At 41.9% G+C, this 20,226-nt stretch overlaps 1 protein-coding gene across 4 annotated transcripts in view; it reads right to left on the bottom strand.

Moving 5' to 3' along the window:
• Positions 1–329: 329 nt before the first annotated feature.
• Positions 330–20,226, bottom strand: part of QKI (QKI, KH domain containing RNA binding) — a 120,128-nt gene continuing 100,231 nt past the window's right edge. The window contains exons 5-8 of one of the 4 annotated variants that reach the window (XM_087817737.1): positions 11,790–11,877; positions 10,090–10,389; positions 7,310–7,384; positions 330–3,457 (exon numbers count right to left, since the gene is read on the bottom strand). In XM_087817737.1, coding sequence (XP_087673863.1) covers positions 3,441–3,457; positions 7,310–7,384; positions 10,090–10,389; positions 11,790–11,877 — 480 coding nt within the window. In that variant the 3' untranslated portion in view covers positions 330–3,440. Of the gene's footprint in view, positions 3,458–7,309; positions 7,385–7,459; positions 8,165–10,089; positions 10,390–11,789; positions 11,878–20,226 lie in introns of those variants that run through there. The other 3 variants (XM_087817738.1, XM_087817739.1, XM_087817740.1) reach the window with 3 other exon arrangements.

Below are 20,226 nucleotides of genomic sequence, written 5' to 3'. Positions count from 1 at the left end.
AAGTTAAAAGAAATGGCTCAACGACGAATCAGACTGGTTCCTCGGGGTGCACCATCGTGAGACAGGGATTATTTCGGAGGAAAAAAGGTAAGAGAGTGCGGAATTAGTAATGCAGAGGCCGAAGGCAGTGGCAAGGTGAGAAGACCGCCCCACACCAAGGCCACTCAGCTCCCCTCAGCTGGCGCCCACCCTGCCCAGAGTGAAGGAACCGACAAAGCCACCGAAACGGGTGTGCGGAGGGGCTGTCAGCTGACAAACACGCAGACACAGGTCACGCTGTTATCTGTGGTCACGCCCCTCAGGGTTAGTCCAGTAACTCAAGACTTACATTCTTTTGTCTTTCTTTATTTTAATTAAACATGTAAAGGTTAATAAACAGACACAGTCCAGAGTTAGTAGGTTGATATTATAACATTTATTAAAATAATGCCAGGGGTTAATAGAAACAGCAAAGAACCAAAGAATTAAAATGCAAGCTATGTAAAATTCCAACTAAAACCCCAAAGTTTCTAATGTATTCATTCATTAGCTAACTAAAAAGCCCAAGAAGGACAAGACACCCCATATAATAAAGTACCGCAAAACAATTGGCGATTTTCAGTTATCAAAATTGTGGGTTTTGCATTTTGTATCCTTTCTCAATCAAGAAAAAAATTCTTTTTGAATGTTATATAACATACATATAAAACAAGATAGAAAAATACATTATAAACTTGTAACAATGGCTGTAAATACATTATCTTACATGTTTCTCATAGGCAATAGGTTGGTTATGGTACATACATAGCATGAAACTATTAAGATAATAAAGAGACGAAAATACATGTCAGCTGTACGGGGACATACAAGCGACACTCCCACCTACCCACGCTAAAAATTACATAATACTGTCAAAAGAAGTCTTAAAAACTACATACTTTAATAAGAAATAAATTCGATAAAGAATGATAATACTGAGAACCAGGCATTCAGAGATTTCAAAAGTCATGCGTATTTTCAGTTGATCCAAAACTGTTTCAACTAAGTTTTCAGAAGTTTGTTCAGAGCCAACACGACCCGTGAACGTCACACGTCTACTTCAGCATTTACTTTCTTCCCCACAGACCTTTGATAAGCGTCTAAAATGTCCAGGTAAAGCGCAGCTGAGATGGAGCTGGATCAAACACTGGTCTTGTTTTTAAACTACTATCACCTCGAGAGTTTGAGTGTCGCAAATCTACTCGACCAACCAAACAAAATCAAAATCAAAATGGCACAGCACATACTGTAAATAAACCAAACGCCTGTCCGTGTAACGGAGAGAGAGCAGTGGCACTAACCAAAGCTGGCCGCTACAAACAGCGCGTCTATTGCATAGTCAACAAACTGAAAGGGTTCCGAGTGAGGCGGAGGGCGGGGGTCACCTCGAAGGGGCCCCGAGCTTCTGCTGACCTTGGACTGTCAGGGACGCAGAGGGAGCGAGCTGATGGCCGGGCGCTGCCCCTTGATCTTTGCCACGCCTGGTACTGAGCAGCGAACGATTACTTGTGTTTAGGTAGCTGTGGCTCTGTGCACAAACCCCTCAACTACGGACCCAGCTGAACTTCGACAGAAGCCGGAAGCTTGCTTAGCTCCTACGTAGTTGAGTATTTATATGCACAATGATGCTAGTTTTCCACATTCTTTTAAAGTTTAAAAAAAAAAAAAAAGTGGTTTTTGGGGGAGCGGGGGGCAGATTAGGTTATTAAAACCTGCGAGGGGATAGGCTACCCAGGTGATCTGGGATGGCAAGGAGGAGTTCTGATCAAGTTTGGGTCACTTAAAAAACATAGTTTTCCACAATGAAAATAAAAAAAATTCATTTTTGTGAAAACATTTGCTAAGTATAATATTAATCTTCAAACAGTGAGATAGAATCCAACATGTACCCCTGTCTCTGAATAAAATAAAGCTCTACTTTTAATTGTCTGTAAACTGGCGATCAATCACACAGTCTGTATCTCAGAATCCTTTGGGGTAACATTAAATATTGCAATAACCACAAGCAATCGATTATGATTTTAAAAGGATGGTGTTTTAAAACTTACGTGTCAGGCATTAGAAAAATGATCAACTCTTTTCACAGTATCAGATTTGGCAAATTTGTATCAAGGTAACGTGGCAAAAATTATATAATTCAAACCATCAACTCATTCGTCTCCCTCCTGTTTCTCTCACATACTGGGCGACTGAGTAACATGCACGAACTTGTGTTCTGAGGGAGGAGCTGATCTTACGAGACACTTGACTAAATGACTGTGAAGGAAAATAAGGCACTTTCTTTTCTTTAGACTTATTCCAATACTTAAAAAATAAAAAAGAAAGACACAAAGGCTCTTTTGGTCTTTTGTTTCTTGACAACCACCAGAAAAAATCATTTAATGAAATAAAGGGTTTCTTTGTTCTTTTTCTGTTTTTTTTTTTTTATAACACTTGAAAGTATAAAATGCTACATTTCCAAAAATATATATATTTTTTCTGCACCAGCACCCTTGTAGAGTAAAAGTATCTACTTTGTTCGTTTGTTTCAATGCACTACACTTATCTACAATTTCATTACATGGATACAGCGATAGGCAAGCATGGCTTTTACATCCTTAATGATTTTTTTCTATACAGGGAGGTTTTAAAAAAAACATTTGAACAGTTTGCCCAGTAATGTGACACATAATGCATGTACCTTGTTCTCATGTCTTTTTAAGGAGCTGTAAAATAAAGGTTCAGTAATTTTAACTCAGATATTTATCTTTTTAAAAATAGTGTTGCAGTTTTGCTCTTTGCATTACTTTTCAAATTCCTCGCTGAGTTTCCCCGCGTGGCACACTCGTGATGCTGCACATTTTGGCAGGCGACAGGAAAAGGCTGCAACCGCTGCCCTCTGAGGGCACTGTAGTGACTAAAGAGCGCATCACGTTCTGAATACTAGTGACGCCACTCCACCCCGGCCCCCCGACCAAGGCTCATGCATGATGCATCACCACACGTACATTCAGAGCGTGGACTCGCCATGAGAAGAAGGCTTCCTAGGAAGTCTCTCACAGTAACTGCCTGTCACTGAGTCGTTAAGGGCCACCTGCCTCCCTCCTGAAGTGAGGCCTTCTTACCGTTCGCTTGGGGCGGGACGTGGAAAGATGGTCAGTGCTGTGGGATGAATCGGGCCTTATTGCTTTGCTACTATTCAGTGCAGGTTCTAGAACCATTTTCACCCAAACAGTGAAAACAAAAACAGAAACCAAAAGCTGAGTCGGAGGACAACAATTTCTTTGTCTTTTGTTTGGTTAGATGGTAAGACGAACGGACAAGTGCCTCAGCTCGCTGCACTGACGACAGGCAAGCAAAGGCGATTACCAGTTAACTGATCAGCAGGCAGGCATGGTCAGGTCATCATTGGGTGAAGAGTTCAGAGGTCAGAAGGTCATAGGTTAGTTGCCGGTGGCGGCTGGGTGGTTAGAAACAAAAAACAAAACAAAAAAAAAAAAAGAAAAGAAAAGATAGAGAAGAGATTAGTCTCAGCTAGTGACGGCTTAATGACAACATGAAAAACTAATCACAACTAATAAAAAAAAGCATGTGTAACTCTGACAAACTGACTGACACCATCTACAGAATACAATAAAAATCATGACAATTTCATATCATGATTTGAACAAATGAAGGAGAGCCCTCTCCCACAAAAAAACTGGTTAACAGGAAAAAATAGAAATAAAATATAACTAACAACTAACAGTTAGTAGCTCGGTGAAGGGAACCGGAGGACAGTGAGGGTCCGTGCCGGGCTCTGGAGCAGTCGGGGCAGCTCTCAGGCCTGGCTGCTACCAAGCATTAGTATCTCTCAGGTGCAAGCATTAGAGCAGCTATTAATGATGGATGTGATTGATTATTAATAACTGATGATTAACAGAAATGAATCTACAGAAATTTAATTTTCTATGAACAATTTGGTTCAACATAAACTCTGGGCCAAACAAGGTTTCTTTTGTTCAATAAATGTTTATTGCTTTTCAATTGTTCTATTTACAAACAACGTGGATTTCTTGGCCTCATGATACAAAGCGACACTAAACTGGAGTCTAGCATGTAGGCAACATCATGGGAACCAGAAAAGGCCAGGCCCTGGGCGCTGGCCAACACTTTCCAGTTGAAAATACTATTTTACACATATAGAACACTTATAAAATGCACTTGCATGTAAACACTGTAAAGTCCTGCCATTTAAAATTCTATACTCAAAAAGCTCTACGTACATCAAAAAATAGAAGAAATTTCTAATTGATACCAATAAGGCATTTTAAAACTACAAACAGCTTTCTTTATTCAATTTCAAAGCTAATTCTCTGCAAATACAATAAAATCTGACATTTCATATACATTCCTGCTTTATATATTTTAAAAGAAGCCACCTGTAAATACTATTTTCTTTTGCAAAATAACAAACAACAAAAAAAATTAAAAAAATTACAGTAAAACATAAAGTAGTTCTCAAGTGGAAAAGTTATTGTCCCCAATGTCCTCAGTTGCTCCTTCCTGAATCAACCTCTGTCACATTCTGATTCACCAAACTTGGTCCACTTAACAGTAGTATGGTTTTTTAAGACTCATTCAACAGCTTAATTATTTCTACTCTATTCTGAGGTTTGAAAGGAATTTCTGTACTGTCGCCACTGTGACTACGGCAGAGGAGATAGAAACACTTCAGTGCAAAGGTAGCTTCTGTGCCACTTCGTAAATCAAACCCAGTGGGTCTCGTGGTCACGGGGTTAAATGATCTACGAAACTGACTGGTTTATCCTCATGGAACAAAAGTGCTTTCTGTGGTCTATCATTTAGGATCGTTTATAAATACTACAAAAATACTGTATCTTCAGTGTGACCAAATCTTCCCTGAATTTCTTAAAAATAGTGGGATCTTATTTAAAATAAAAACGGCTATTCCATAATCAAAGGAAATAAATATTTCACATGATGCAGTCATACGATTTCATAGGTAATCCAGAAACACAGAATCTTAAAGCATTTTTGACAGTAATTAAATTTTGATTAAAATTGTATTAAGTTTCTTACACAAATTGTGTAAATGAAGGTTTTGTGAAATCACTGTTCAGGAAAATTCTCTCTCTGGGGAATCCACAGACCGAGCACACGGCCGCTTGTCTGCCAGCACACGGAGCCTGTCCTCTGCCAAGCCCTGGCCGCCTACAGCACACACAGGGTGTCAACCGTGCAAAATCGCGTACGGTTCATCTCAACTGAAGTCAGTTGGTCTTTTATAGGCTTCAAACTCAGTTCTGAAATGTGTAGAGGTGGCTTGTTTTTAGTAAAGAACTAGATGTTTGTCAACCATGCCGCACTCTACATGCTCACACAGCATTCCCTGGTTATGGGCCCAAGGGCTGAGTTTCCTGGCATTAAATGAACACTTATATTAACCTTTCCTTTAAAAGATTAAAAAATAATAATAAAAAAACCTCAAAAATAGAGAAAACAGTAGTCTCGTAAAATAATTTAAGTGAAGGACTTCAGACATCTCCCTTAGACCCAATGAGTGCACAGTGACAGGAACAGCAGGATACAAAATCTTCTGTTATTTAGAAGGGAAAAAAAGGTAGCATTTCGGTTTGCTGACATTGCGTTTTGAATAAAAACAGTGACAAGACTAATCAAGACACGTGTAACTACAAAGGAGCCATGCATGGAATGTGTTCTCGTTTTGAAATACAATTAAAATCTCCTAACATTTTCAACCACCTCAAGGTACTGGAGTATCAAGTAGGCCAATAATTATTAAGTTAAAAAGAAATTATGAAAAATCTCAAAGGGGAATACAAGGAAAGGTTGACAGAAGACAAATTACTTTAAAGTACTCGTAACTATTTGAGACAATAACTATGGGGAAAAGCTTCAGATTACTCATGGAATTATCTGGAATCTTTAAATCTAAATGCTTTTCTTCCTTTTTAAAAATGTCCTCCTCTGAGAGACTTGTTCTGTGCAGGAGGGTGCTGCGCACACGTGTGCACGACACACTCTCAGGAGTGTTACCTTCAGAGGATCGCTGAGCTTGGGGCCTGTTTACTTTGTTCATTAAATAATCACTGCAAGTAATGTATTAGTTAACAGTCTTCAAGGCTCTTTAATTACATATGATGCTAAGTAAATATGGTCGATGTCTTTGGAAAGGCGTTTTATCCTGATGTGGACAGCGCTGTGTCCCATACTCAACAGTGTTCAGGAGAACCTTGCGAAGCAGGCGGGCCTTCCACGGCTCACAGGAGATGTAGAACTGGGGTGAACCCATCCCTTTCCCACTAATACTCGGTGGTTAGGTCAACAGGTTCAGTAGGAAATAAATGTGCCCTAAATAATGCGTGTAAAGCCCACTGCTACCTTGCTTCAGGTTCCTAACTTGTGATTTCAAACTCGGAAAAATAATTCAATGTCAATAAACCGAAAATATCACTCCTCAATAAACATAAATAATTTATAGAGGGTCCAAGGGCATATATAGGACACAGATTACAAACGCTGAAAAGGAGAACATGAAGACTTATTTTCCAGTCACAGGTTAGTCAAAAAGGTATTCAAACAGCTGGGCTCACGCCACCACAGAACCTCAAGGGATAGCTGACCTTTAGATAATGTATTTTAGCAGCAAATGACAAAAATCAAAGGATCCATTTTGGAATTAAATATAAGAATAAAGGGAACTGATTTTCTGACTTATAAAAGACCCAACTGCATCAGTTATCTTCACAGTCCTTGCTCTGCTGATCTCAGCTGAGTACTTGACATGTATAACCTCATGTTTATACAGTGGCTCAAATATCTTAGTAAAGAGGAAAAGGGGAAACTAAATCTTCAGTTTTCTCCAAAAGAACACAGGAGGCATATAGCCCTTTACTTCTCTCATTAAAGCACCATCTGCTCAGTTCATTTTGCAAAACCAAACCAAAATTTCAGAACAATTAAAAGGTAACTTTTAGCAAAAATTTTTGAAAAATAATTAAGACGAAACCAAAATTTAATAGCTCCCCAAATGGACTAATTTATGTTTTAGTAGGGATAAATCATAGTACATACTAATAGAATTCAATAAGTTAAAATATGAAGGGAGGAAAACCCCCCCAAAAACCCAACCCTTAAATCTGTCAATTGTGATAAATTAACTTAGAAAAGGAAAAGAAATGCTGTGCAGGTAAGTAAGCAGCTACCCATCCCCATCAGGTGTGGTGTTGCAAATCGTACGGACACCCAAGGCATTTCTCATAAACAAGAACTGCAGAACTAAACTAACCTCGGTCTGCGGTCACAATCCTTTGGTAAGGATGGACACGCATATCGTGCCTTCGAACTTTAGTAGCCACCGCACCTAGTTAAATTGCAATTACCAAGACAAAGTTAGAAAACATTCACAAGGGGAAAGAAAACAAACATTAACAGCAGGTTTATCAAAATGGATTTCAAATGTTCATTTACTACAAAAATGTCATTTTAAGAAACATGTTAAGGCACAGTAGTTTTAAAATTAACCATAATATGTTGCGTATATATGCGTCTACTCATATTGCATTCACTTCAAACGTCTTGGCCTTAACCTATGTTATCCATTCATTTACAATCCCAGGTTAACAGTATCTCATGAGCTCTAAGAGATGCAAACATTGGAGCTTTACTAGTCACATATTCACTGACGTGCCTTTTGCAGCAGGACCATTTAAAATAATGCCATGTTTAATACTGACAATTACTTGCTAACCTTAAGACCACTTCCAGAGTTTATCACTTAAAAAGGTTTATAAGCAATTCTTAAAGCCTACAGATTGTGGTTTTAAACTCTGAGTCAATAAGTATGAACCGCAATGAATTAGGTGATTAGTAAAGCAAACAGTACAGTACACTTAGCAGTCAGCATACTACTACACACTCCTTTATAAATTACCGTTACTTTGTAAGATTATAGACTAAACCAAATTAATAGCATACTTTGACTTTCTATCAGTGTGCAAAAAGTGCAAGTAAGCCACTGACTGCTAGGCTAAGCGTCCCTCCCCCCGTGCTGCTGAAACTAAGCATTTGTTAAGTTCAGATCTGATGAGAGTTCGGTTAAGACCGTTCTTGAATTCTTAGCCTTTCGCTGGGAAAGCCATACCTAAAGATAAAAGGAAGGGAATTAAACATTAGTCACCAATGAAGACTCGACGCTATCACCAATCTCCTCACTACCACCAAAACACATGCCTGCATCTGTTCTGAAGGGCACTGCTCAGTTTAAAATAGTAAGATGTGAGACTGGATAGAGAGCATGCATGTTATCTGTGTGCAAATTTACTGTAACTTAGCAAATGAAACAACTTTCTCAGTTCTCCAAGTAGTAATCCATATCATGCTTTACTGCTTAGGTGGCAAAGCGAGAAATAAAACTGATCATAATGAGGTTTTGTCTTTTAGCACTCATTAATATTCATCTTATGAATGTCAACTAGATACTGGCATATTTTGCTTTTGCCAGTCTAGTAATTAAGTATTATAAATAAAAATTTCCCAACACAACCAAAAGCACATTGCTTTAAACTGAGAAACACTCTGCAGTGCCCCTTGTTGTTTCTAAGCAGTAAACTGGTCCATCGTCCCTTCTACGTTTCAGATAAACTAGGCTTATAGGGTCTAACTCCACAAGGCAGGCTCGGTGAGCTCCTGCTCCGGGTGCTGGAGCAGCAGCTGGGGGCTGAGTGCCAGCCCTGCAGGAAGCGAGTCCACCTCCTCCAGCAGGCGCTGTGCGTGCAGCAGAGAGGAGCTCTGGGGGAGAGGAGCAGGCGTGGCCACAGGATAGAGCGTTAACAGAAAAGAAAACGTAAACGGGTTACATGTTACATGTTATTTTAAAAATGCTTCAAGAAATGTGCAACAGAAACAAGCCTTTCGTAGGCAGCGCTATGGCATGATTCTGACCTGGAACCTTTATACAGTGGCTTAGAGATAACCGAAAACACGTACAATGAAAGGTCCTTGCTCATGAAACAAGGCACCTGAGTGCATGCACACACAGATAACATACAGAGCATTGTGCTTTCCTTAGCTGAACAATGAACTCTTAAGTTTAAATCTTTGTCCGGGTTCATGAAAGGCTTTCAAATTTTGATAAATCAGTATGAATGCTGGAAAAAAACCTTAAAAGATCCAAGTCCTAAAAGTGAACAGCACGCATGCAGCACCAGGGTCAAACACAATTCAAGGAAAAGCGTGCTCAGAGTCTGTCTGCAAAACAAAGGGCAGCTCGAAGCAGCCTGTCCACAGGACTGGTCGTGTTACAACAGCTGCTGTACTCTAGTCCTTCATCCAGCAAGTCAATGGGCTGAAATATCAGGCATGACTGGCATTTCAATCCACTCTATAAAAAAAAGGCATCAGTAATGTCTTTTTCAAGCACACCACCTTTTGTTCATGTAAAACTGAGCGTCTATAGTATGACTTAATTTTTGCCTCAAGAGTGATTCTACCTCAGTCACTTGGTATTTATTTATCAATTCCACACTGTGCACCTGAAATTAGGAGTTGCTCTTATGTCTGATATTAACCTGGACTTCAAAAGGACAGAATGGAAAAAACTTGAAGAATGTAGTTGTTTACTGAGACCCTTTCATAATTAAGTTATCACATATCTTAGGAAATTCACACAATCACAGCAGTTTTAAAAGTCTCTAAGTATTTTCACACAGATTATTAAAATTTAGCCAACAAATATATCTCTGATATGAAAATAATCTGACTTTGTGGCAAAACTAAAGGAGAGAATATGCCAGTGGGTGGGGTCTCAGTGATGCCAAATTGAAGTATTTCCTGTTTGAAATGTCCAAATTTACCCATCCAGAGTGAATCTGAGATACCAAAGCAAATCTGAACAAATCTAGGATGCAATTATTTAAAAGGGGGAGCCTTATGAGGGGCTGTAACAAAACAAAACTTCGTCTTCAGTCTTTCCTAATGGAAACCTGTCTCTCTAAAACTAATATGATTTCAAAGTCTGGGGCAGCACAAGTTTTGAAAAATGTTCCCCAAACAGAGAAAACCACTTACCTAATACACCGCTAGGTTCAATAGGGTACTCAAGGATTGACGTGGCTGGTGCCAGCGTGTAGGGGTACTCGTAGGGCGTGTAGATCAGGCCAGCCTCGGGCCCAGGAGGAACTATTGCAGCCGTGGGGTGAGGAGTGCCATTGGGCATGACCGCCGTCTGTATCTGTCTGATCAAAGGCATGATGGTGGGGCCGGCTGGCGTCGGGGTGCGCAGGGCCGCTGGTGGGAGCACAGGCGCTGGCCCAGTGATGATCCTTGGCGCAGCCTGGGCTGTTGCTGCAAGAGAAAAGGCAAGGGCTGCTACAGTAAGCAAAGAAATTTAGAAGGAAGTAGAGAGAGCAGTGCAAAATACAGGAAACGAGAGGAAGTAGGAAAAAGAAAGGGGAGGGCGGGAAGGAAGAAAAACAAAAGGAAACCATTAGTACATGCGCTGGCCACACACAATGCAAAGCATACCCATCAAAGCGAACGGATTCCCCTTTCCCAACGTGATTAAGAACAAATGTGCAAAAAGTAAGAAGCCAATGTAAAACAACCACAAAAAACCCCCAAACACCAAGACCATTACAAGAGGTTATGTTTAGTTTGAATGTCTGAATATCCACGTCTTTCAGATCTCATAAGGCTAAAAGGTGCCTGCAGAGGTGCAAGAAAACACTCGCACTGAAAGGTGTTTAAAACATATTGTGTAATTGGAGTCCACGGAAACAGTTCTGGTATGTTTCTAATATAGTAGCTTCAGTTTCAAATTAAAGAAAGAATAATTTTTATTGTATTAAGCCAACTAACCACAACTTATATATAAATTTCCTGCATATGTAGGAATTAACTTCTCACAGAAATACAACACAAGGTGGGGCAAAAGTAGGTCTATAGCTGTTCATATGGAAAACAGCATGATAACTGGTAAGTAACAGCGAGAACAAGCTGTTCCAGGTGCACCACTGTGCACTCGCTCTCGCCCACCCTGTGTAATACGTGGCCCACTCCTCAATTCCTGATGTTAACAGACCCACTCTGACGAGTGAACTGAAGCCAACTATTTGTAAAGCAACCACATCTAAACCCAACAGGTTGTCTGCATTTTGGAAAATTGCCTAGAACTTTAAAATTCAAAATTTCATTTCTTTAAAAAAAAAAAAATTAGTATTTAGCTTTAGATTTACTCAAAATACAAATTTTACGTTATTTCACTTTAAATACAAAAAAGCAATCCTCTTATACAGTTGATGACAGCAAGCACGAATACAAGTGAGGGGCAGCGGGTGAGCTAGCTGTCGCCCACTGCGCTTGGGAACTCACACAGTCACTAGAGAAGGCACCGGAGGGAGCAGCGAGCACGCTGGAAGGACAGGCTCCCATGGAAGAGCGTTCAGACACAGCCCAAATACTCTTAAAAGGGTTTACAGAGTAAGCTAGAAGCCTCAAGTCTTAGTTAACAAAATAGGAAATTTCATTAAACTCTTGAATTCAGAAGTTGAAATTTCATCAAAAGAATAAAAGTTTTTAAACCCCAAACTTAAAAAGACAGGCTGGGAAAAACTGAGAAGAGTGTCCACAATCTGTGCAAGCAGTAAAAGTGGGACCGTCAGTCCCATATCAAGCGACAGGTGTTTCCCCTCTTCGCGGGCTACGCCGCCGAAAGGAGAGGCCTGCGACAGGCAGCGGAGACGGCCCAGCCGGCCCGGCAGCGCTCTTACGTGATTTGATGTTGGCGTCTCTGTAGGTGCCATTCAGAATCGCGAGCTCCATCAGCTGCATCTTCTTCAGGCTGTCTTCCCCCTCTGCCTGCATGTGGAAAACAGACCAGTGAGCACCCAGAACGGTCCACACACCACAGCCACAGCCGCGCTCCAGCCCTATAGCCGACACCATGGGGCTACAGCCACCGGCCCGCCAGGACAGGGCGCTCTGGGCACTGGGGCTCAGACGTGCTGAGGACGGCCCCTCACGGATGGCACATGCACACAGGGCGCACTGGGCTGCCACTGGCTGCATTTCTAGGGGGCATTTTTTAATGTAAGCTACCCTGATTTATTGAAGTTCTCCTAAAAGGCTTTGCTTTTAAATGGCATGAATGAAAATGTTAGATGAGATTAAATATAGTATGTTAAAGATTCCAAAGCTCAAATGTATTCACTAAAAGACAAAAAAAAACCCCCAGCCCTGGCTGGTGTGTTCAGTGGTTAGTGTCGGCATGCACACCTAAGGGTCTTGGGTTCGATTCCCAGTCAAGGGCATGTCCCTAGGTTGCAGGTTCGATCCTCAGCCCCAGTTGGGGAGCATGTGGGAGGCAACCAATCAATGTGTGTCTCTCACATCCATGTTTTTCTCTCTCTCTCCCTCCCTCCCTCTCACATTCTCTAAAAAGCAGTGGAAACATATCCTTGGTGAGGATTAGTAACAACAAAGGACAGAAACAGGGATTTTAAACATGTAAGATTTGATTGTATATTCAGATAAGAGAATTTTCTGTTTAATTCTCAAACAAGAAAAACTTAATAAAGTCATAAGAATTTCTAAAATTTGTATGTATATTGTGCCAACATCTCCTCCTCCCCTAAACTAGAATGAGCAAGTGCTATCAACTCTAAAGCAAATTTACCTTATGAGTCGCCATCTGATGTATTGTCCAAACCACTGACCATGAAAGGAGGCAGGGGCACTGTTAACAGCTATGACCACAGGCAAAGCCCAGCATCACCTGATTATCAAAATGCTCAGCCGTCCCATTTACCTGGATTCACCTCACGCTTCCCAGTTACTGATGTCACCCACATATAGTCATTATTGGGCACTTATCAAAACTACTCCAACATTATGCTAATGATGTCTGCTCACCAATCAGTCTATACACAGTGGCCAGATTAATTGCCCAAAATGCAACTTTCATCCTAATGCTTTTTTTAAAAAAATCCTCACTTGAGGATACTTTTTCCATTGCTTTTCAGAGAGAGGGGAAGGGGGAGGGGGGGAGAGAGAGAGAGGGAGGGAGGGAGGGAGAGAGAGGGAGAGAAACATTGATGTGAAAGAGACACATCAATTGGCTGCCTCCCGCACGTGCCCGGACCAGGGCCTGGGACAAAGCCTACAACCGAGGTATGTGCCCTTGGCCAGAATCAAACCGGGGACCCTTCAGTCTACAGGCCGATGCTCTAACCACTGAGCCAAACCAGCTAGGGCCTAATGCTTCTTAACCTCAAGTCTTGAAACCCTTCATGGTTTCTTACTATCTAAAAGTATAAACCATTCAAGCTACCTATGATCTGGCCCCAGACGATGCTCTCAAGTTAAGCTCATTAATCTTCTACTTTTCTGGCATACCTTGTTATAAATCAAGCCAAACCATCCCACTATTCATCTCTGTGTACATCCCGATCCTCCGCCTTGAAAGCTCCTCTCTGCCCCTCAACCCACCACTTTCCAAACCCACTGAGCCCTGCAAACTTCAATGTAAATGACACCTTCAAAGGGTCACTCCTGGATCACGCAGTTTCTGTCTTGAATTAGCATGTTGTGTACCATCATTAATAAAACAAGCTCCTGGGGAACAGAGATGCCTTATTTATCACCTGTCTCCCCATTCACCCCCACCACCCCGCCCCAAGTTATTTGCTGAACTTATTTTTAAATGGCTAGTATGAGAAAGCTTTAATTTTATTCCCCAATCTCAAATGTGCAAATCCTATAGGATAAACTTTACCACAGTAACATAAAGCGGAAGATGAAGTCCGCTGACTGAGGTGGTAGTAGGGAAGGAACTGCACTGTTCTATGCTTTATGCAGTAGCCAATGCTCAGGACTTAATATTTAAAAGTCACCGATTGTACACTGCTCAACAGGAGCGGCCCTGGTAGGACAGCCTCCTTTTCTATAGCAACTGCTAACAACACAAAACCCCTGACTCTGGGACTATAGCTGAATACAGGGCACTGTAATGTGCAGTAAAGAGAACTGGAGCTATAACTTGGAGTAAATGAAACACAAGGAACTTAAAGAAAAAGATGAATGCACATGTCCTAAGACCATGCTTAACGTGCCACTGCCACCTTTTCAGAAGCCCACGTTGCAGTAGAGCACGGAGAAGACCGTGCAGCCTGCGAAACTGCTATTCCTTGATTCCTATGAACTTGTACAGATGGAAGAAAATAAAGCAACATGATTTCTTTGAAAGGCCAGCAATTAACTGTTAAAGATAAAAGTAAGTAAGCACTATTACCAGAAGGGAAGAATTGGAAATCCATTACAAGAAAACTCCTTAAACTTGTTCACTGAAAACTAATACTAGAAATTAAAATTAATCATGTAATTTCAAATTTAAATCCCTGGAGCTATATAATAGAGTACCAGTAAAAGCATATAAATTATACTTTACATAAGTCAGAAAAAAAGCACTAGCTATACTAAGGTCGTTTTCCAGTGAGAAAGTAGCACACGTATGAAAATGGCCGCAAACAGAAATAAAGGCGGACAGGTGATGTGCCATGGGGACGGGCCACAGTGCCCCACAGGGCCGTGCAGAGAAGAGGCACCTGACACCTGTTTCTCCTTGACTGCTTCTCTGGGTAACCAAGTCGCTGCACCCCGTAGCTGGATGCAGTGTCGAACACAGAGAAAGCCAAAGACAAGATAATGGAAGACACCAGGGGCTGTGCACGCACGTGGGCACCTTTCAGGTGCAGGAGGCTAAGTAACGGATGCAGTGACATCAGCAGACCCCCGAGAAGAGGGTGAAAGCCAGAGCAGCAGCACTCTCACCAGGGGTGCCATGGGGGTGCCTGATGATGTCACTAGAGGCCACTGAGACTTACAGATTGAGAACTACAGTGTGCACACTGGGTCACATCACATGGTGGCAGGCTACACACCACCTCCTAGCAGAGCACAGAACTGAGCTGGCAAAGCTCAAACTTGACCCTGGCACCTCACTCCAGAAGGAGCTTCACTCTGGCGTCCCCACCTCTCCCACCACTGCCTACTCAGAGCATAATGTCCTGTCTCAGGAAACCGCACAGGTCACGAGAGACTGGCTCTCGCACTCAAGTGGTTATTCCACCTTTGTGTCCTGGTCTGTCAATGAACCTGACAGTATCACCTCCCTGAGCACTGTGGAAGGTGCATGCCACCTCTTTTTCAAATACAATTTCAGACAGGAAACCGTGCCGGTTTCTTAAGTTACCTCTACTAAGCTTTTCCCTCTGGCTGGGCCTCAGACCAACGTGTTCCCCCTCTTCTCCCCTCCCTCAGAGACAAGAGGTGATCCAATGTGCTCTCCTGAAACGAGCAACTCAACCCCGGCCACGTCAAGCAGCGCCTGTGGAGCATGCTCAGAGTTGAGCGCCTCCAGAGGGAACACTGACTTCTCCATTACCTCAAAGGAGCTACTCTTAAGCAACCAAACCTAAGGTCCTAAAACGTTATCTCACAACAAGCACCCATGGTCACCTGGAACCACAACGCTTCTCATTTCTCCAGTTCGTGCTCTACATTTAAAAATCAAGGTGTAATTTATACGCAGTGAATTGAGATCTTTGCTGCAGCAGCCAATCAGCTCTGGTGAACGCACGTCCAGACAGAGGACACGCCCCACTCAGAGAAGCTCCCGGCGCCTCTGCCCAGTCCAGCCCCACCGAGAAGGCCCTGGCAGGTCCCCACCACCTCAGCCCAGTGCTGCCTGCTCTGGAATCTCACATAATGGAGCTGAGAGTACACACTTTGTCCAGCTTCTCTCCTGGGTATTTATGAAACTCTTCCATGGGGCTGCACGTATCAGTGGTTGACTTGTTTTAACAGCTGAGCGGTATTTTGTTTGTTTATCCCTTCTCCTGCTGTGGCCAGTTCTTCGTTTTTGGGCACTGTGAATAAAGCTATTATGAAAACTGGAGAACTCCATGATAATCTGCTAGCTGTTTCCTTAGGTTATTTAAAGGTGCTCTGATTCCATTTCCTTATTTTTCCCAGTCTTCAATGTTCAGTTACCAGATGCTCATAAGCACCGACCATGACGTAGACACTGTGTTGAACCCAACACAGCAAGCGAGATGCTCACAAAGCAAAGCACGCTGGGGATGCTCACAGAGCCCGCGGGCGTATTGTGGAGGCCCATGACCGACCAGCCGTGGACCACCGCGGCAAAGTAAATATTGTGGTAAAGCAGGTCATGCACAGTTTTGGTTTCTCAATGCATATGAAAGTTATGTTATACTATGTGAACTCTATTAAGTGTTCAACAGCATAGTATCTGGAAACATACACCTTAAAAATCCTTTCAGGGTAGGAGGTGCTGGCCAGTGCGAGTCTTGAGTGAGCCGTGACTGCTCCGGGGGGTCTTGCCTTGACGTAGACAGCTGCTGCCTGACCCAGGCACTGTTTTCTGAAGGGTGGGGCAGCCGGGGCAATTTCTTAAATCAACAAGGAAGTTTGGTGCCTTAATCCACTCTTCCTTTCATGGACGATTTCTCTGTAGCATGTGATGCTGCTCTTCAATAGCATTTCACCCAAAGTACAACATCTCTCAAAATTGGAGTCCATCCCCTCAAGCCCTACTGCTGCTTTACCTGCCAAGTTTATGGGATATTCTAAGTCCTGTGTTGTCACTTTAACAATCCTCACAGCATCTTCCCCAGGAGCCAATTCCATTCCAAGAAATCAGGCTCTCTGCGCGTTCCCAAGAAGCACCTCCTCAACCGCTAAAGCTTTACCGTGAGGCTGCATCAGTCCAGTCCCACCTCCAGGCTCCACTTCTAAGTCTAGTTCTCTTGCTACTCCCATCACACGTGCAATTATTTCTGCTGCTGAAGTCACCCTTCCACTGAAATCAACTTCCAAATTCCTGTAACTTCTGTTATTTTAATTCAATTTCCACTAATCATATGTTCTTTATGTCACCTAGAATGGGAGATCCTTTCCAGAAAGTTTTCAACTTACTTTGCCCAGATCCTTCACAGAAATCACGATTTATGGCAGCTATAGCCTCAAGTAATCAGATTTGTAAGTCAAAATTACCCTTTAATCCACGGGCTGCAGAATGGACGTTGTGTTCAGAGGCATGAAAAACATTCATCTCGTTGCACCATCTCCAGCAAAGCTGTTGGGTGACCAGGTGCAGTCAATGATCAGAACTATTTTGAAAGGAATCCTTTTTGCTAAACAGTAGGTCTCAACAATGGGCTTAAAATGTTCAGTAAACAAATGTGCTGTCATCTGGGATTTACTGTTCCATCCAGAGCACAGGGAAAATAGATTTAGCATAAGTCTTTTGGAATGGTGAGCAGTGGCTTCCTCTTAAAGTCACCAGCCGCATTAGCTCCTAACGAGTAAGTCAGCCTGTCCTTTGAAGCCAGGCACTGACTTTTCCTCTCCTGCCATGCAAGTCCAGGATGGCATCTTCTTCCAATGTGAGGCTGGTTTGTCTACACTGAAGTCTGTTTTTTACAGCAGCCACCTTCATGAATCATCTTAGCTAGATCTTCTGGATAACTTGCTGCAGCTTCTACGTCAGCACTTGCGGCTTCACTTTGCATTTTTATTTTGAGACGGCTTCTTTCCTTAAACCTCATGAACCAACCTCTTCTAGCTTCAAACTTTTCTTTTGTGGCCACTTCACCTCTCACAGCTTTCACAGAATTGAAGAGACAGCCTAGGTCTGTTCTCGACATGGCTTCCTCCCTGAGCTTATCATTTCTAGCTCTCAATTTAAAGTGAGAGGCAAACTCTTCCTTTTACTTGAACACTTAGAGGTCGCTGTAGGGTCATTAATTGGACAGAGTTCAATATTGTTGTATCACAGGGAACAGGGGAGGCAGAGGAGCAGAAGAGATGGGAGAATGACTGACTGACAAAGCAAAACACATTAAAACATTTATCGATTCAATTTGCTGTCTTACATGAGTGCAGTTCATAGTGCCCAAAACAACTGCAATAGTACCATCAACGATCACCGATTACAGATCACCACAACAAACATAACAGTGATGAAAAAGTTTGAAATACTGCAAGAATTACCAAAATGCGACACAGAGAAACAAAGGGAGCAAATGCGCTGCAGAGACTTGCTTGATGCAGGGTTGCCATAAAGCTTCGACTTGTAAATAATGCAGCATTTGCGAAGCACAAGGAAGCAGTAAAACAAGGGATGCCCGTATTGAACAGATGTATCAGAATTGCGATGGAAAGGTAGACAAACAGCATCATTATTTCACCTGGGCAAGCCCTTGGCTTTCATGAAATGCAAAGATGACTGTACTGCTTCATGGAAAAATTCATGGTCAGAGTATTAGCCACACAGGGGCAGAATCTTAGTGTTTCTTTTTCTATTTCCCATTACACTATCCAACACTCTCTCACTTCATCGTAACACAGACCCTTCCTGCCTTACAATGGTTATACTTAAGATTTTGACTTTCAAGGGTGAGAAAGTGATAAGCATTCAGCTGAAACCATACTTCAGATTTTGAATTTGGATCTTTTCCGGGCTAGCGACAGGAGTGAGATATTCTCGCGAAGGAATCAGGATGGTAAACAACCAAAAGGCTAGTGTACAGGGTCGCCAACGTCTCTGGGATATTGTGTTTTCGCATGCCAACATGTGCACCGAACACCCGTGTCTCCTGTTTCTGGTAAGAGGAGGAAGGCAATTACAAAAAAACTCAAAATAGCCACCCAACTGTAGGCTGATGCAAGTGTTCTGAGCACGCTGAAGGTGGACTAGGCTAAGCTATGATGTTCAGTAGATTAGATGTATTAAATGCATTTTCAACTTACAATATTATCAACTACTGATGGACTTATCAGGATATAACTCCCCTTGTAAGTCGAAGAGTATTTGTACCTGGCTGAGCAACAAGTTACCAGAGATAAAGTAAGAGAAGGTAGGGAGAAAACATGAGGCACTTAAACCATAAAAGCGTAAAAGAATCCCCCCCCCCACACACGATGTTATATGAACTACATCAACTACTAATCTATACAATACATCAAACAGTTTTACTTTAGGATAATATGTTCTTTTTCCATCAAGGTAGAAACTGACCTATCTAAAAGTAGTAATGATCTTGGGACAAAAGCCTTGTCTCGTAATAAATATTTACTTCTTCCTATGCAAAACAGTATCACACAATTTGAGATTTTATTATTTACAGTAAGCTTAACAGGAATGGCAAACATTCTAAAGGTTTATATGATCTACAACTCAGGCTACATACTAGTATTAGTAGAGCCACATCGTTTTATGGGAAAAAGGACCTCGAAAGCTGATTGTATTTTTAAATGGACATTATCAGACTATATGGTTGGAAAATAGAAGGAAAAGTGTATAAATACAAATTGTAAGCTTAATAGAGCCTTGTTCTATAGTAAGGGATGTAGAGTAGGAAACTAAACATATTAATGATCTATGTTCTGAGAGGCATATGGGAGCAGTAGGCAAAAAATTCAAACAGCACACCAGCAATGGTAGTGGGGGTGGGGGTGGTGAGTAGACACTTGAAGGATGTCATGACAAAAATTTCTGAAAATAAGCACCTATAAAATGCAGATGTATTCAGAATAAGCAGAGTCTACAGGAAGGGAAAGGAATTTATTTTTACAAAATACTGATTATGTACCAAAGACCAATCACTGGCCTAAGGATGTAAAGCTTAGATGTGGTTCCTGCCTGTAAGATTTATAGTCCAGTCTGGGGAGAGAGAGAAACGTAATGCAGGTTCCATGAAGTGTAAGAGGTACCAAGACAAGAGTGTACACAGAGCACTTTGAAAGACCAAATGAAAAAGCGTGGGGAAAGGATCGCGAATCACTTTGCAAAATGTTACAATTTTAGGGGTTAACAGTGAGAACTCACCCATAAGCATGTGATAACACTGTTAATTCAGCCCAACTGGTCTTAAGACTCCCAGGTAATGCTACTGACCATGTCTATCTTCTAGGGAATCTTTAAAGTAACTCGCTTTCCACTAGGAGAGATTCCTGAGATTTCTGAGTCTTCGAGCACAATCTAATGACCTCAAAGGAGAACAGAGGCATAAAGCTGCCTGGTCCTCAGAGCAATCTTAAGTCAGCACTGCTAATTTCAGTTATACTCACAACTTTTGGTTATGGTGACAACTGAGGCCATTAACTTTGGTTGGTTCCCACCCT

Source organism: Miniopterus natalensis, chromosome 5 (assembly GCF_054644295.1).
Source record: "Miniopterus natalensis isolate mMinNat1 chromosome 5, mMinNat1.hap1, whole genome shotgun sequence".
NCBI lineage: Eukaryota > Metazoa > Chordata > Mammalia > Chiroptera > Miniopteridae > Miniopterus > Miniopterus natalensis.
This window is presented reverse-complemented; position numbering and strand designations above follow the sequence as displayed.